The sequence below is a fragment of the Equus quagga genome, chromosome 12, assembly GCF_021613505.1.
Source record: "Equus quagga isolate Etosha38 chromosome 12, UCLA_HA_Equagga_1.0, whole genome shotgun sequence".
NCBI classification, from domain to species: Eukaryota; Metazoa; Chordata; class Mammalia; order Perissodactyla; family Equidae; genus Equus; species Equus quagga.
Window position 1 is genome coordinate 16,984,101 of NC_060278.1, and position 18,119 is coordinate 17,002,219.

General features: G+C 37.6%; 1 protein-coding gene across 1 annotated transcript in view; it reads left to right on the top strand.

Annotated features, from left to right (window-relative positions):
• Positions 1–18,119, top strand: part of CUBN (cubilin) — a 256,083-nt gene that overhangs the window by 11,246 nt on the left and 226,718 nt on the right. Inside the window, exons 7-14 of the mRNA XM_046679623.1 lie at positions 1,564–1,690; positions 2,644–2,806; positions 5,923–6,054; positions 6,925–7,020; positions 8,919–9,037; positions 9,467–9,653; positions 10,816–10,928; positions 13,740–13,974. Of these exons, the coding sequence (XP_046535579.1) occupies positions 1,564–1,690; positions 2,644–2,806; positions 5,923–6,054; positions 6,925–7,020; positions 8,919–9,037; positions 9,467–9,653; positions 10,816–10,928; positions 13,740–13,974 (1,172 nt within the window). The remainder of the gene's footprint in view (positions 1–1,563; positions 1,691–2,643; positions 2,807–5,922; positions 6,055–6,924; positions 7,021–8,918; positions 9,038–9,466; positions 9,654–10,815; positions 10,929–13,739; positions 13,975–18,119) is intronic.

Sequence of the window (18,119 nt, forward strand, 5' to 3'; positions counted from 1 at the left end):
TGGATAGGGAATGAATAATTGAATTTCTTTTTGAGTTTAATCATCTCTTGCTGTTAATCTATGACCTTGCCTTAATGAGAAAGGCAACCTTGGAATGCTCAGAAATGTAATTTATTAATGGAACAACTTTTACACAATTATATAGTGATGTTGCAAATTGCATGGGACATACTAGGACAAAAAAAGTATTCATTTGTTTGCAATTCAAGTTTAGCTGGACATCCTGTATCTTTATTTGCTAGATCTGGCAACCCTACATGTGAGTGCCTGAATGGTATTCGTCATATTCATATTCTCCGTCTATGGCCACGTTCATTGATCTCTTCTTTCTTAGCACCTACTTGAAGGTGCCACCCCAGCAATTGTTTCTGGGGCCCTCCATGGGTACACCCCAGCAAGTTCTGTGCCCAGAGTCTGGCTGTTGTTGCTTCTCTAAAAGCCAAACCCTCATTTCCCACACTGTCAATCACATGTTTGTTTTCATCCACGCACATCAGCTGAGCATTTTGTGCCTCCACATGTATTGTTAAAAGAGCTTCTTCACCTTGTAGAATGGCCCCTTTTCCAGAACACTCAGAAACTAGTTCACGGTTCATGGCCCTGCCGGTCCTCGCCATCCTTGTCTCTGACCCTTGGCCCCAAAAGTTTGTTTCTCCCGAGAGGGCCACTGCTGCTCAAGTCAGGCCGACACGACCTCTGAACCTGGCTCTCCACTCCACTGGATGTGCTCAGACATGTGTAAAGAAGCTTAGGCTCTGTGACTTCTCTATCCCTTCCCATTCCCCCAACTGTGTTCTCACACCTTCCACATTCCCTGTGAAGCTACAGTACACATACACAATTAACTCAACAATTTTAAGAATTACATTAGTTTAAAATGACTTTGCTTATTCATTATTATTGAACTGAAATCTTCTCTTAACAAAACACCCACTGCTAGCTTAGGTATTGTGTAATAATTATATTTTCTTATGAATTAAAATGTGACTGAAAGAAATGTTACTATGTTAACTACACCTTTTATGGATAGAAGAAGAATTGCTCTTAGTAATATAATAATTATCATAGACTCTGAGATGCAGATGTACCATTGCTTGTGGGGTTGTACGATCCTAGAGAACATTCAGGAATTTGTCAGTTCATTCAAGGCCACCTATGCTTACTGGTGGATGCAGTTGGACAGACAATGAATGGACTTATTGATCTCTCCCTTTACGCTCCTGAAGGAACTCCATTCCCCTTAGTTTATAGACGTCTGACCTTTGAAAGTGCTGTTTGATGATATGATACCCAAAGAATTTACAGTGGTGCTCTTAGCCCAGATAGTAAGTCATGGCCCTCTAACACTGTATTTGAGATGATAATACATTTACTCAATCCACCACTTGAAGCAGAGCCGTGATTTTCTTCTAAGACTCCAGCCAGTAAATCTGGTTTGCTGGTTTATGATTTTACATGAACGTCATTGAACTCCAGTTGGAATTTGTTCTTTTAATTGCTGCTAAGAAACAGGCACTTGCCCTGAAGCATAGCCCTGATGTTGTGCTCTTGTGTTACCAACAGCTGTCTCTGCTCACCTGAGACATATGGCCCCCAGTGTGCATCCAAATACGATGACTGTGAAAGGGGCTCCACAGTGCTCTGCGTCCACGGCATCTGTGAGGATCTAGTCCGAGTGCAGGCTGGACAGGTGGGTCCCCTCCGGAAAGTGACTCCTTGGAGGGAGTCGCGGTTATTAGTCCTCATCCTGCATGACTGTATACAAGCACGATCGTGCAAGGCTGCAGAGAGGAAGTCACTTCCTGCCCCTAAGCCAGGCACAGGCAAAGAAGGAGAGGAGAATTGTCAGTAAATAAGCAGAAAAGTGGACCCAGAGGTGGATTTTGTTATATAAATTACTAACATTTTTATCATACCTTCATGAATCTCTCCGTGGGACCTGACCTTCTCTTGGCCTTGTGAGTTTTAACTGTGACAAGACATGGAAACACAAAAGGCCCACTCTTGTCGACAACATGCAGTTTTAAGGAGTCTGGATTTTTCTGGCCCTGAGCCTCTGCAGATTCTGTGGACCCACTTCCCTGAGTGCCCCCTGTGCTCTGGGTCCTGACAACCTTGACCCCTGACCCTCAAGATTGCCCGGCTCCAGCTCTCTTGGCCCTGCATGAGACCTTCAGCTCTTTATTTTCAGTTCTATTTTTTTTTCTACCCATGTGATGGAAAATGGTTCCTGTCCAGTGATGGTGGGAGGGGGAGCGTGGGTGGGAGGGCAAGGAGAGGCTTTCAAAAAGGAAACAAACAGAATTGATTTTCCAAGATCTGTGCCTCCATGGGTGTTTTTCTCTCTAAAAACATAGCAGGCTGAGTTGACTGACTTTAATTATATTGACGTGCAGTTCTTGATCGTTGTTGCTCTTTCCCTGGCATCTTTGGGGCAAATTATAGGTTTCCCTTACCCTGAAATAAAGATGTTTCTCTTTTTGCATGGTCTGGTCTAAATGCTTAATCATATGGGAGGAAAAAGAGAAGCCACTCAATTGGCCTTATGGAAACGAACGTTAGAGGATAAACAGTTGGGGGCTTGGTGAGATTTTCAAAGGTTTTTCTGGATTGCCTTTATTCACGCTTTTGTCATCCCGCCAGCCCAAGTACAGCTGCATCTGCAATGCTGGGTGGATGTCCCCGTCGAACAGCTCGGCCTGCACGCTGGACAGAGATGAGTGCAGCCTCCATCCTGGGCCTTGTTCAACACTTGTGCAGTGTTTCAACACTCCAGGCTCTTTCTACTGTGGGCCCTGTCCGACAGGTATGTGGGCAGGTCCATACCCAGCCAGAGGTGCCGTGCTGTGCTCTGCATGCCAGCCAGACACGGTGCCAGAACCAATTTCCTTCCACCGCCAAAGGGTAGGAAGACCGTTCTCAGGAGGCGTTCCAATCTAGTTTCATGTCCTCTTTCACTAACTCCCCCACAAGACCATCTTACTGCTGGAACAATTCAACAACAGAAGTGGGAGGTTTGTCCCAAATTGTGCGAGAGTCAAACATTTGGGGCAGGGTTAGCCATAGAGTTTGTGAGATCAAACATTTTATTGCTATGGCCATTGATTGACTAGACTGAGATCAAAAGACATGTGCTCTGGTCCCACCTTTCATACTAGCCAGATGTTGGTCGACTTGGGCAAATTATTTGACCTCTTAGTATCTCCACCAGAGTCTGGTAGTTCTCTCCTGGGTGTCTCCTTAGAAGACCCTGTGGCCTTGCTGTAAATAGGGATGTCTAACTCCATCACAAACCTACAGAAACCAAATCTCCAGGGGAAGTCATGCTGAGTTTCTGAAAACATGGACTCTGGACTCAGAGACTACCTGGGTTTGAGTCCAAGCTTCATATCTTACTATATGAGATCATCATCATCCATTCAACACATATTTGTAGAGCGCCTACCATGAGCAAAGCATTGTGCTGGGTGCACTGGTGAGCAATTAACCAGACCTCAGAGAGTTTACAAGGCCCGTCTGCACTCCGTGGGTGTTCTCAAAAAGTGGAGCACAAGGAGAATATAAGGATAGTGACTGTTTTTCTAATGAAAACATTATTAAGACACTGTGATATTTTTAATTCTTGCAACTACAACAAAAACAAGAAAAGGTAGGAATTAGTATGATTCCCATTTTAAAATATAAGAATTTGAGGCTTAGAGAAGGTAAAAAACTTGCTTTAGATCACTTAGCTTCTAAGCAGTCAGGACTCAAACCCAGGTCGGCCCGACTCTGGATCTGGGCTGAGCAGCTAATACTCTGGTATTCTGTCTTGCCAAGGAATCCCACACACCTGTTGCTTCATTTTGTGACTTTTGGTTTAGAGACTTTCTTCATGTTATGTTTAGACTCGAAAGAAATTGGGGGCCAGCCCCGTGGCTGAGTGGTTGAGCTCACTCGCTCCACTTTGGTGGCCCAGGGTTTCGCCGGTTCGGATCCTGGGCACGGACATGGCACTGCTCATTGGGCCATGCTGAGGCGGTGTCCCACATGCCACAACCGGAAAGACCCAAGACTGGAATATACAACTATGTACTGGGGGATTTGGGGAGAAAAAGCAATAAAAAAAAGAAATTGAAAGAACACATAAAGACTTTTTTCCCTCTTAGTTTACAGGCGCAAGCAAATTTTGCAAATAACCATATTCTTGAAGATAATTTGCCAGTGATGACCTTTAAAAACTAGAAATAAAAAAAGTAAATTATTTAGATTATAGGATAGGCAACATGTTCTTACATTCTTCTTTTTATTGTTGAAGAAGAAAGAGAAATAAAAGCTTTTGGTTTTTCTGTTGTCGTATTTTTTCCTGAATATCAAGGTAATATATGCTTGTTATGAAATATAAAGAAACTACAAAAATATGCAAAAAGCAAAAAAAAAAAAAAACCCAGAAAGAAATACCCATAGAGTAGTTCTCTCTTATCCGTGGGGGATATGTTCTAAGATCCTCAGTGGATGACCCAAACCACGGATAGTACCAAATCCTATATATACTATGTTTTTTCCTATACATACATACCTATGATAAAGTTTAATTTTTAAATTAAGCACAGTAAAAGATGAACAACAATAACTAGTAATAAAGTTGGCTTTGGGGCCATTATTAAGTAAAATGAGGGTTATTTGCATGAGCACTGTGGTACCTCAACAGTAAATCTGATGACTGAGAGGGGAACTGACTAATGGCTGGGGAGCATATGCAGTTTTGATAAGCTGGACAAAGGGATGATTTGTGTCCCAGATGGAACAGAGCGGGATGGTGGAGATTTCATCCTGCTACTCAGAATGGTGTGCAATTTAAAACTTATGAATTGTTTATTTCTGGAATTTTCTGTTTAATATTTTTGGACCCAGGTTGACCACGGATAACTGAAACTTCGTAAAGTGAAACCGCGGATAAGGGGGTCTATGGTAGTCTTATCACTCAGAGGACCACCATAAACATTTGGGCATATTTCCCTCCAGCTTTTTTTCTGTGCACTCATTTCTTCACCCACAAAGATGATAATCTTCTTAGGTAGCTTTTTAGAAGAGGACTCTACTTAGATCACAGAAAATAAATATTTTAAAGGACTTAAAGGGTTTTAAACATTCTTATCAGAATTTTAATCATTTGAATTATGAGTAATAAAACTTGTAACAATTGAACAGCACAGAATGTCCTAAGTAAGATGGTATTCTTTCTTCCCTTTCAATCTCATTCTCCTAATGAGATCATTGTTAGCAATTTGTTCTCTCTCCTCTGCCACCTTTTCCTTCGCTCATTCAAACACATAGACACATATGCAGGTTTTTAAAAAATTCTCTCCCAAAGTTGAGAACATACTCTGCATATTATTCTGAAATTTGGCATTTTTGATTAAAATATATTTGAAAAAATTCAATATGTGTGTGTGCATGTTGTTAAAAATAATTTTTGGTATTCGATGAGGTAGATGAGTCATAATACATCCCGCTATGCCCCTGCTGACCCTTGAGAGTTTTTCCCCCGTTTTGAACAACCCTGAAATAGATACTCTGCTTGCCTACATCTTTATACAGCAGCAGTTTTATCACTGTGGAATAAATAAGTTTTAAGATGTAAAATCATTAGTCAAAAGGTATGTATTTTTAAAATTTTAATGAATACTGCTAGATCTCTTTCCAAATAGGTTTTATGAATTTAAATTCTAACAGCACATAAAAGTACCCCATTTGCCCACCTCTTTGCCAAAATTTGATTGTAAGAATTTAAAACAATTTCTGCCAATCTGATAGGTAGTATCTATGTCATTTTAATCTATAGTTCCTTATTGTTAAGCAGGTCTTCATATGTTTTTGACTAGTTACGTTTCTTCTTTGTTGACATTGATAGAGCTAACTTTTCAAATCTTATTTTTCTAGGCTGGCAAGGAAATGGATACAACTGCCAAGATATTAATGAATGTGAGATAAATAATGGCGGTTGTTCTGTGGCTCCACCTGTTGACTGTGTGAATACACCTGGATCTTACCACTGTGAGGCCTGTCCACCAGGTGCTGCAGCAAATTTCTTGATACCATTACAGGCAGAACGTACATGTGAAAGCAGATCCTGTGCCCCATTTTAAATATGACTTCTGTCTCAGGAGATAGACTGAAAAGTGCAGAAAGTTTCACTTAACTTATGGATTCAGGGCACGTTACTACAGCTATATTATAAGAAAGAAAGAAAGAAAAAATATTTTGAATATCAATGGAGAAAAACAAGCCTTTACAAACTGTGAAACAGCGTGCTGAGATGATGCAGTTTGAGAAATTTTCTCTGTGAATCACAGACCTATAGCTCCATTGTTCCCACAAATAATTTATTAATATAAGGCACTCAAGAGATATTTTACATATAAAGTTTACTAAATATCAGGCATAATAGTGGGCATGTAATACATGTTAGTTTCCCTTTTCTTCTGGAAAGAAGTCATTACTGCTATTCTCTAATCTAACATGAGTTACTCTCTAAGAAGTTCAAGGAGAACTGAAATCCTTTATGTTTTATTAACATGAAACAACAGTACTTTGGACTTCTACAATAATTTAACTCTAAGATCATCCAAGTCATTGTAACTGAAAAATGTCAACTTCCTTGGTGTCAGCACTTTCTAAGTCTACCAGTAGTATCATTTATCTTTTTATTTTTGTCATTAGAAACAGCCCAGAACCTTGTTTCTGAAATCAGTTTCCTGATTCTTGTTATCTTTTTTCTTAATTATGGAGTTTTGTTTACGGCCCTTTATATTGGCGTTTTCTGTTTGGATGATAGAGGATCTCTGGTTGGTCTGTTGTACGATATTTGATTCTCAGGTTGGGATTCACCTTCTTGCATGTTCTTAACATTGTCTGTCCTGTCTCTGCTCCTGCTGTGATCAGGGTACCAAGGCAATGGGAGAGTGTGCACACTCATCGACATCTGCTCCGTTGATCATGGAGGCTGCCACTCACATGCGACGTGCTCCTCAGTTCTAGGTAATGACTCATCTCTCCCTCTGGGTTGGAGTATTTAATACGACCTTCTAAAACAAGTCAACATTTTAAAAACAAATTCCTCTGTCTTCAAAATTCTTATTTTGATCTTCAAGCCAAAAATTAATCCGTGTTATGAAACTATACATTTGGATTTGTTAATGCCATAGGCTATGCTCTTTTATGATTTGCTTGAATTTAGCAATTATTTCTTAAGATAATTAAGCCAACTAATTAATTCATGACTGTATTCCAGCAAGCAGAAAGGAGAAAAGGAGGAAGGAGGACACGTCCACTCCCTTCAAGGACTCTTCCATTTTGATGCTATTGGCCAGGACTGAGCCTGGCCGCTAACCCTGGCCGCAAGGGAGGCTGGGAAATGTAGTCTTTATTTCAGGCACCCATGCCCCCATTTAAAATGAGGAGTTCACTACTAATACTAAGGAAGGGAAAAATGGATCTAGGGTGATAATCGACAGCATCTGCAATGCTGCGTAAAAGTAGCTTCACCTCCCATAATTTTTAAAATATATACATTGCTAAATTTTCTCCCAGAAACGTTGTATGAGTTTATATACCCAACAACAGTATACGAAAATATACATTTACCCCACTCTTGACAATAATAGACACTATTGTTATTTTTCCTATAGGCAAAACTTGCCTTCCCATTATTTTAATTTTGCCTAAGTCAAAATTAACTTTTTTGATTACTAACAATTAATAATTAATACTTTTTACCTATTTACTGACCATTTTCTTTTCTATTTGTTCATGTTCTTTGTTTACCTGCTTTCTCATTGATTGTAAAATTTCAGTCTGTACTAAGGACGTTATCTCATTATCTGTCTTACATTTCACATGTATTTTTCTAGCATATTTTTATTTTAATTTTGTGGTGGTATTTTCTGTTTAGAAGCTTAAAATTTTTATGCATTCATAAAGGTAAATCTTTTCTTTTAGGATTTCTCCCTTTAGAATTAGGCCTTCCCTACTGAACTCTTTAAAAATAGTCAAGTGCGTGTTCTTTTATACTTTTATTTATTTTTAACATTAAGATCTTTGATCTTTTTAGGATTTATTTTTGTCTATAGCATCAATAGACATCTAGCTTGACATTTTTGTCCAAATGGGTGGTCCCAACACCATTTACTGAATAACGTATCATATCTCTTGCTATTTCAAAATATCACTTTTATTTCTATTAACTTACCATATGCATATATATGCACATATATAAAATAGTGTGTATATATGTGTTTATATCTAGAAAACATGTATATATATATACTGGTGACTATTTAAATGTTTATTAAATGATTAACAGCATACTGTTAGATTAGGAGCAAGGATTCTAGAAAAAGGCAACTTGGATTTTTATTTTTCCCTTGGCATTCTAACTGTCTGTCCTTGGTCAAGGCACTTAACCTCTCTGTGCTTTGTCTTCATCTGTAAATGGGGATTATAATAGCACCTATTTATAGGACTCTTGAGAGGATTAAGTGCAGTCAATATACACACAGGGTTTGCAACAGATGCCACTGTTCTAAGAATGCTCTTTTCTGCTGTCAACCCCTCCATGATGAGACACTCTCCTTTCCCTTAGTGTACCTCACATTTGTACACAACTCAGGACTATAACATATGACCTATAGACGGACAGTACCAGTGTCAATTGGTACAGAAAGTATTAGAAATGTGTAATGCCTTTCTTATTCTAAGACAAAAAATGGAAAAATAAAGATTCTAATATTTTCTGCTCATATCTTGTTTTATCTGCCCCTGGGGCTATGCAGACTTGTCCTTGGCGATTTCTTGTCTAGGCAACAGAGCCTGAGTTTTGTTACTGGGGCTGATTCGAGGAGACCTGTATTAACACTTCCATTTTTATTTCTGAGCAGGTTCCTTACCTCTCTGCACCTGTCTCCCAGGATATACTGGAAATGGTTACGGGCCAAATGGATGTGTGCAACTCAGTAATATTTGCCTGAGTCACCCCTGTCTAAACGGACAATGCATCGTGAGTCCTTTATTCTTCCTGAGGACATAGAACACCTGAGAGTAATTTTAGCTTCACTTCTGTGAAATACATTTTCTATGATTCATGAATTTTAAGGTAATGACTCGAGCTTAAGATAAGGGGCTGTCAATAACTTTTAGCTAAAGGTAGGTAGTAACTTTAGTTCCCAGGAAAAACCAATGAATTAATTTTTTCTCAATGATTTACAAAGTGATTAAACAAAACCCACAGTTTGATCCAAACAAATCTGACTTCTTAAACTTAGCAATCACCATTTAAATGAATTAATACAAGTTAGGCTTCTGGAAGATGCCCGTGGCTCAACGCCTGCTCCGTACATCACATAGCACCACTTTTCTTTATTATTTGTGTTGATTCAAGTTGATTTCCTATCCATTGGTTTATGGCATTTTGTTTCTCTTTCCTTAGGAAACAGTCTCTGGTTATCTTTGTAAGTGTGAAGCAGGTTGGGCAGGTGTCAACTGCACGGAAAACATCAACGAGTGTCTGAGCAACCCCTGTCTGAATGGGGGAACTTGTGTCGATGGTATTAATGCTTTCAGTTGTGAATGCACACGTTTCTGGACTGGATTTCTCTGTCAGATTCCCCAGCAAGGTACGCTTAGCATTTCTTGTACCACAGATGCTCCCAGCTTAGAAGTATCCTCCTTTCATGAGTCCTGCTGCAGATTCTTCCACTGAACCTACTTTCTTGTCCAGTTGCTCAAGAGCTTAGAGCTAAATCTTTCTTGACGGAGAATGGTATAGAGTTCACAAGGTAAATATGTCTCAATTTAAGCCAGAGGAACCGTTTCCTCAAAGGAAAAATTAAATTAGTATTTGCCATTTTCATTAGGTCCATTCTGAAAATAAAGTATGCTAAGGTATTAAGAGTTTTCTAAGGAAAAGTTTTCTCTATAGCAGCCATTTAATTTCCCTGCAATATTATACTTAATCATGTCACTCTCCTACTCCAGAATATACAGTGCTCCCCATTGCCTGTTAAATAAAGACTGGGACTGTTTTTCAATTATCCTCTACAACCAGGCCTCAGCCTATCCTTCTAATCTTGTTTTTCATTAGTTGCCTAAGAATACTCCCATTCAAGCCAGACATCTTTGCTTGCCACCTGAGCCCATGTGCCACCACGGATATTTCATCTGTGTTCCTTTATTCGGGATACTGCTTCCCCCAAGCCTCTCCAAATTCCTTCTTAGCTTCCCATCCAAATGTATCTGTCCTCAGGAGTGTTTCACATTCAACTTCCTCCATAAAGCCTCTTCTGACTACTCCACTTATTGCTCCTCGTTCTGAATCAGCACCTTTGTGGAGACTTTACGATGTGTTTAGGACTATGGTAGACGTTGTAGGGAAATAAGGAAGCATAAACATTGTCTCCACACATTAGCTGTTTATCTTCCAGTTGAGGAGACGAGACTAATACAAAATGGCAGAGAAGAGACAAGAGCTAAAGATGAGAACTGAATCGTGTAGGGTCAAGTCAACTATCATAGACATAGAGAGAATGGGAGCCAGAGAAAACACAGAGAGGCAGGAGAAGTTCATGGTGGAGATGAAGAGACGTCAACTGGACTTTGAACAAGTGTGGGATTTGGGTGAATGTTGAAGGACAAAGGGGTTGGGGAGAAGAAGGAATGGCAGGATTTTTGTCTCCAACTGAGATTTCTCTAACTATTTCCTGAGCAGGGTTAGAGTTGCCTGGCCTCTGCCTTTTTGGAGTCTCTGAAAAGCACACTTCCTCTTCTTTTCCTTTGCAGTGTGCGGAGGGTCCCTCTCAGGCATGAACGGAAGCTTCAGCTATAGGAGCCCTGATGGTGATTACGTTCATGACATTAATTGCTTCTGGGTTATCCGAACTGAAGAGGGAAAGGTAAATGTAGTATCTCCTGTCCAAATGTACATTTCATTTATATACATGAATATGTAATATGTGTATATATTGCATAAAATACATATAATCATAATTCAACTCACTATCAAGAACTTACCAAATGTCAAGCTTTGGGCTAGACATTTTACATACCTTTCTTTAAACTTAAACTAACCTGTTGAAATAAATAATAGTATCCTCATTTTATAGATGAGATCATGGAAACTAAGAGAAGCTAAGTAATTTGTTTTTTAACACTCCTTAGCTTGTAATTGGACTAGTCAAGTTTGTCTGGCTCCAAAGTCCATGGATGATTCTTTACCCGGGTTGGCTGACTGTAAGCTAGTACTTTGTAAAGTCATGTTATTACTGAGACAGTCATGTTTGAAGATGATCACTCAATAATGTTGATTATTATGCAAAAAGGAGGACTGCAGGGGCTGGCCCAGTGGTGCTGTGGTTAAGTTCACACATTCTACTTTGGTGGCCTGGGGTTCGCTGGTTCGGATCCCAGGTGCGGACCTACACACCACTTGTCAAGCCATGCTGTGGCAGGCGTCCCACATATAAAGTAGAGGAAGAAGAGCACGGATGTTAGCTCAGGGCCATGCTTCCTCAGCAAAAAGGAGGAGGATTGGTGGCAGATGTTAGCTCAGGGCTAATCTTCCTCAAAAAGAAAAAATCCCAAAAGTGAGAACTGCAATTAAAATGATTTTCTTATTAATGTCTTCTCTGTGCCATTGCATGTGTGAATGTGGTATGCTAATTGCTTTGTATACATTATATCATTGTGTTTTAACTCTCATAACCTTAAAGATAAGAATTATTATCCTCATCTTACATGTGAGGAAATGGAGCCTACAGCAGCTGAGAAATTTGTCCAAGGGCACATGGTCTGTAAGTGGCATTCAGTGACTTCAACCCAGGCCATTCGACTCCAATGACGTTGAACCACTGCATGGACAGTTTGAATTAAGATCTAAGCCCAAAGTTTCTAGTGCTTTCATCCCTAACATTAATGACTCAGACTTTTCCAAATATTTATTTCTCAACCAATTCTTGCACTCATTAAAATAAAATTGTATGTCTGAATAGATAAGGTTTTCCCTTAGAATCCTATTAACTTTTTCCAGCAAACTAGTGTTACAGAGGTCATTGTTTCAGGTCAGAAAACATTTTTTTCTCTTGAGGAGAGAGGACTCTTTGGGGCCTCATAACCCTACAATAGAGTAAACTCCAAAATCAGTTTCCCAGTGGGTATGTTATGTGAATTTCCTTCCTTCCATTTAGTTTTCATGAATTCTATTTCCTGACATTGAAAACATTTTTCTTTCAAGAAAAAACTGTTTTGGGAAAAACTTTTAATACTTTTATCAACCTGTAAAAAAATTCACGTTGTTTTTCTTGATTATTGTGATTTTTTATCTTCTTATCTCCATCACAATTTACATAATATAGGAGAAATTATATAGAAATCAGGATAGTTCAGTTCATGAACATTTGTTTGATTTTCATTGAAATTGCTTCAAGGGCAAAAATGATGTAATGTTGGGTAACAGATCTTAAAAATACCCTAGCATAGAATTTCAAAAATATCCTGATATCCTTTTTCATTAGCCAAATGCTGTTGTGGTTTTAGATCGTAATGGAAACTAAATTCAAGAGCCTCCTTTTGGTAGTTTGGCTATTTTAAATGGGGTTCTCGGTACAAAATCTTTTCTATTTTGTTAATTACAAAACTATATTTAAGTCTGTACATTCTAACATTTCAACTTGGAGACACATTTTTCTGTTTATTTTTCTCTTCTTGTATGCTCAGAACTCTTCATATTACTTCCACCATTCTCTGCTCTTGATACTACTCATTTCTTAGTGATATCCAACCATGGAAGATTTGCACACTTTACACATGCCTATGCCATGCTCACTCAGTCTACACCTGAGGTTGTCAATCTGGGTTGCGCATCAGTATCTTGTTGAGAGGTTCAGAGACCTCTAAGAAATCAGCATGTCTGGGGGTTGGTGAGGAACACCTCAGTGTGTGCTATTTGCTACCGGTTATTCAGGTGACCAGAGGATAAATTCATGTCAATGGTAATTTAGTCAGTTAAATTTAATTCAGGGTAGAGTTTTCAAGTGTGCAATGTATTTTGCTGATTTGGAAGCATTGTCAGCTATACATTTGAAGTTCCTTTGTTTAAAAGACTTGACAGTTTAATGACATCTAGGTAAATCTATTTCATTAACCCATTGGAGAACAACTCACTGGGTATAAAGTTTCAGTTAAGCTAGATGACTAAGTCCTAGAGATCTGCTGTACAGCATAGAGCCTACAGTTAACAATACGGTTTTGTGTGCTTCAAAATTTGTTAAGAGGGTAGACTTCATATTGTGATGTTACCACACACAGGAAAAGGAGAGACACAAAGAAACTCTGGGAAGTGTTGGATATGTCTGTTATGTTGATTGTGGCAATGGCATCACAACTGTTTGCATTTGTCCAAACCCATCAAATTGTATGCGTTAAATATGTGCACTTCTTTGTATATCAATTGTACCTCAATAAAGCTGTTACAAGTCTATCCCATTAAGATTTTTGATATATTTGATATTAGCTGAAGTTAGGTCTAAGCAATTTTTAACACAAGTCACTTAATATGTAGAATTGTCATATGTATTTGTGGATAATTGGAAATCATAAACGTATTTCTTCAAAGTGACTCCATGTGAATGCTTCCTAATTAGTGGGAGAAATAGTTTAGAATTAACACGGAAATGAGAAGTAATATATTGTGACCTTTATGTTTTTAGGTACTGCGTATCACTTTCACTTTTTTCCAGTTAGAATCAGTGAGTAATTGTCCACATGAGTTCCTTCAGATTCATGATGGAGACTCCTCAGCAGCATTTCAGCTCGGAAGGTTCTGTGGCTCCAGACCCCCTAATGAACTCCTCAGTAGTGACAATGCTCTCTATTTTCATTTCTATTCTGAACATTTAAGAAATGAGAGAGGCTTCACGATAAGATGGGAAACCCAGCAACCAGGTAAGTGTAAACACGGAGAGAAATAAAGCAAAATCTTGAGGTTATTAAATTTTCTTGATCAATATTAGACCTTTGGATACATTAGCTGTTTTGAGATCCAGTGATATGTAATATTTTTATAATTCGTTTAAAATCAAATAAATCTAAAATTAATTGGAATTTCACTTTCAGAGATAAGATAATAAATAATAATGTGATAATAATAAGTAAATAATAAAATATAAGCTCTACTAGTAAATTACTGCAGGTTTGTTATTGAGGACATTGTCCACTCCACTTAGTATTCTTTATCTTAATGACTATTAGACAATTTCCAGATTCTTTTAATTGTTATTTTGGTTTTTGTGCTGTATTTTTAAAAATTTTTTACTATGGAAATTTTAAACGTATAAAAAAGTAGAGAGAACCGTAAACCAAACATTCAGTTCATCCATCAATACATCTGTGGATCTATTTGTGGAACTTCTCATCTTTTTTATTGTTCTGTTTATCTATCCTTGCCACATTGGCTTAACTACCAGAGCTTGAAATCTGGTAGCATAAATCCTCTAATTTTGTTCTTTTGAAATATGGTAGATCTTTTACATTTCCGTATAAATTTTAGAATAAACTTGTAAATTTTCCCCAACAGCCTGCTGGGATTTTGTTTGCGTTGTATTGAATCTATAATCAACTTGGGAAGAGGTGACTTCTTAAAAATATTGACCCTGCCAATCCATGAACATCTCTCTATTTATTTAGCTCTGTTTTAATTCATCTTACCAATGGTTTAGAGATTTCTACGTTTAATTATTTCACATCTTTTGTTAGTTTTTCTAGATGTTTATATCTATGCTATGTTAAATGATATTATTTTTCTAAAATTTCATTTTCCATTTGTTGTTAGTATGTAGATATCTGATGTATTTACAAAAATATTTGATTGTGAATCCAGCCACATTGCTAAATTCATTCATCAATTCTTATAGGTTTGTTTTGGGTTTTTTTGGTAGATTCTTCTGGATATCTCTACATACACAATTATGTTATTTGTGAATAAAGGCATTGTTTCTTCCTCCTTTCCAATCTTTCTGTTATTTTTTTCCCTGACTTATTTATTGCCTTGGCTAGGACATCCAATACAATGTTGAATAAACATAGTGGAGTGGGCATCTTTGTCTTGTTGCCAACCTCATGGGCTAGTATTCAATATTTCACCATTGAATATGATGTTTTATTTTTTTAATTTTTTAAATATTTATTTATTTATTTTTCTTTGAGGATGATTAGCTCTGAGCTAACAGCCACTGCCAATCCTCTTCTCTTTGCCAAGGAGGATTGGCCCTGAGCTAACTTCTGTGCCCATCTTCCTCTATTTTATATGTGGGACGCTTGCCTTAATAAGCGTGTGTAGGTCGGTGCCCAGGATCTGAATCAGCAAATATTTTAGCTGTAAGTTTTCGTAGATAACTTTTATCAGATTAAGGAAGTCCTCTACTATCCTAATTACTATTGCTGTATAACAAATTTAGTGTTGTGGAACACTAATCATCTTATTTTGTTTCTGATTTTATGGACCAAGAATTTGGAAAGGGCCCAGCATGACAATTATCATTTGATCTGTTAAACAGTTACAATCAGATGTTGACTGGGACCGTAGTCATCTAAAGGCTCAACTGGGCTGGAAATCCAAGATGACTCACTCATATGGCCAACAATTGATGCTGGCTTTTGGATGATAGTTCAACCAGGCTGTTGACTTGAGTGCCTACATGTTGTCCCTCTCCTATGGCAGTCTTAGGATAGTGGAACTTCTTCATGGCAACTAGCTTCTCTCAGAGCAAGCATTACAACCAGGCAGGTGCTGTGTGGCTTTTGTTGACCTATCCTTGGAAGTTGTGTTGTGTTATTTCTGCCATATTTTTAATTGATTGAAACAATCATAAGCCCACCCAGATTCAAGAGGAGGAGACATAGACCCCACCTCTCAGTGGGAAAAGTATCAAAGAATTTATGAACATTTTTAAACCACCACACCTTTTATTCCTAGCTTGCCAAGATTTTTTTTTTTTTATCATGAATGGATGTTGAACTATATTAAATACTTTTTATAAATCTGTTGAGATGATCATATCGTTTCTCTCCTTTGCTTCTGTCATTTTCTCTCTCCCCTCTCCTTGTAGGACTTAAGTGACACATTCTTTAGAGGGTTTACCATGTTTCATGGCTTTCATATTCTCTGTTGGGCCTCTACAGTCTTCTCTTGTGCACATGCAGCTTCGTATTCAACTAAGGGCGTAAGGAAACTTGCGTAAATTTGGGGGGTGCTATTTTCATTCAACTGCCTTCTGTATAGTACCCTGCTCCAAAATCCCAGCCACTCTAGTCACCCTGAATTCTGAGTTTTGTTTCTTTCACCCAGCAAGAGTATAGCTGCTGCTTGGGCTCTACTGCCCTGACCCCCAGTTTGGGAAATGTACGTGGGGAGAATTCCGAGGTGAACATGGGACTTACCACATGTGTTTCCCTTCTCTCAAGATCACAGTGTTTTGCTATTTACTGCTCAATGCCTGGAAACAATAAAACTAAAACAAACAATAATTCCTTCCTATTACCATATATTAATCATTGTTCACATTTATTTGTTAAAGAAACTGAGAGTATCTCACATTCTGGATTTTGCTGTTTGTATCCCGTGTGCCATTTATCATGTCTTACACTGGTAGTTAGATCAAGAGCTTTGATCAGATTCAAGTGTTTGGCTTTTTTGGCAAAAATAATCACATGAGGAGGTACATGATGTCTGCTCGTCTCTCTACTATGACTGTAACATTGAGCAGAGTGTTTCAATCTTCTCAGTTTGATCTTCCCATGAAAAAGCTCATCATTTCTTATGGCTGAGTAGTATTCCATTATGTATATATACCATATCTTGAAAAAGCTTCTCTTTTGTACTCCCCCCAATGGTTTTAGCAACCCTTAGCTTCTTTGTTTAAGTTAGTTTTTCATTGGGGCTTATGAAATGATGGTAGTTTATTTTGTCACTTCTTTATTTGTTATCTGGAGTTCTTCAGTGGAGTAGAACTTTCCCATATCAACTATTTGGTTACTCTCACATATAGATCTTATAGGAAAAGGAGAATAAATACTTGATTCTTTCCCTTTTTTTCCAGTATTCAGATTAATGATTGGTTCTCTAGCTTTTTCCAAAATGATCAATTAGCTATTATTCCTCTTGATTTTGTTTTTGATGTCTATGAAGTCATATTTTATCATATTTGATATATTTTAATCTGTTCTAGAATTTTTTTATGTTAAATTGTTCCATATATGCTGAGTGGGGAAATTCTCAAATTAGTTTCTGAGCCTCTTTGACCCAACTACAGCTACCTTTGAAAGCTTCCTTGCTTTCTGCTCTGAAAGACATTCCAGCCTCTTATACATCTACTGTCTCAAGACTGGAATCAATTATTTCTCTAAAGAGTTCTGACTCATTTAATGGGAAATGGTACTCAGATCCCACAATCTGGGTGCTAGGAGTGGCTATTGCTACTAGATCAGTCAAAGAATCTAAATCTTTTGATGGAAAAAACTAGAAAATACTTTTATTATTTTTAAAGAAAAAATATACCATATATTCTTGTGATCTTTCATTATATTGGCATGTTGAATTACAGGCTTTTTAATTTTGTATTTGTACCTCTTTTCTTTTACACTAAAAATCTTGATTACCTATGTACTTAATCCTGCTGTACAAATTTTCAAAATAATAATATTTTGTTGCTACTAATATTGTTACTAATAATATGATAACTTAAAACCATTTAATGTTTCTTGGATGTTCTTTTTGTACTGAAGATATATTTCTCTTGGGCTGTATAGTCAAATTAAAGTGTTTTAAAGTCTCAGAATATTTCTACTCATTGTTAAGCTATTAGATCAACATAGTTATTTCATTTTGCTTGTGATTTGAAAGAATTTTTTCATTTTTATTGAATTTTCCTTTACAATATTGTAAAACACATTCATACTTACAAAATGAAATCAAAATGCACGTTTGGTTTAGAGAAGTCCAGCTTCCATCCTTCTCCCCTCCACCTTGTTCCTTTCTTCTTCCATAGATAACAATTTTTATTAGTTTTAGATTTATCCTTCCATTTTAAAAA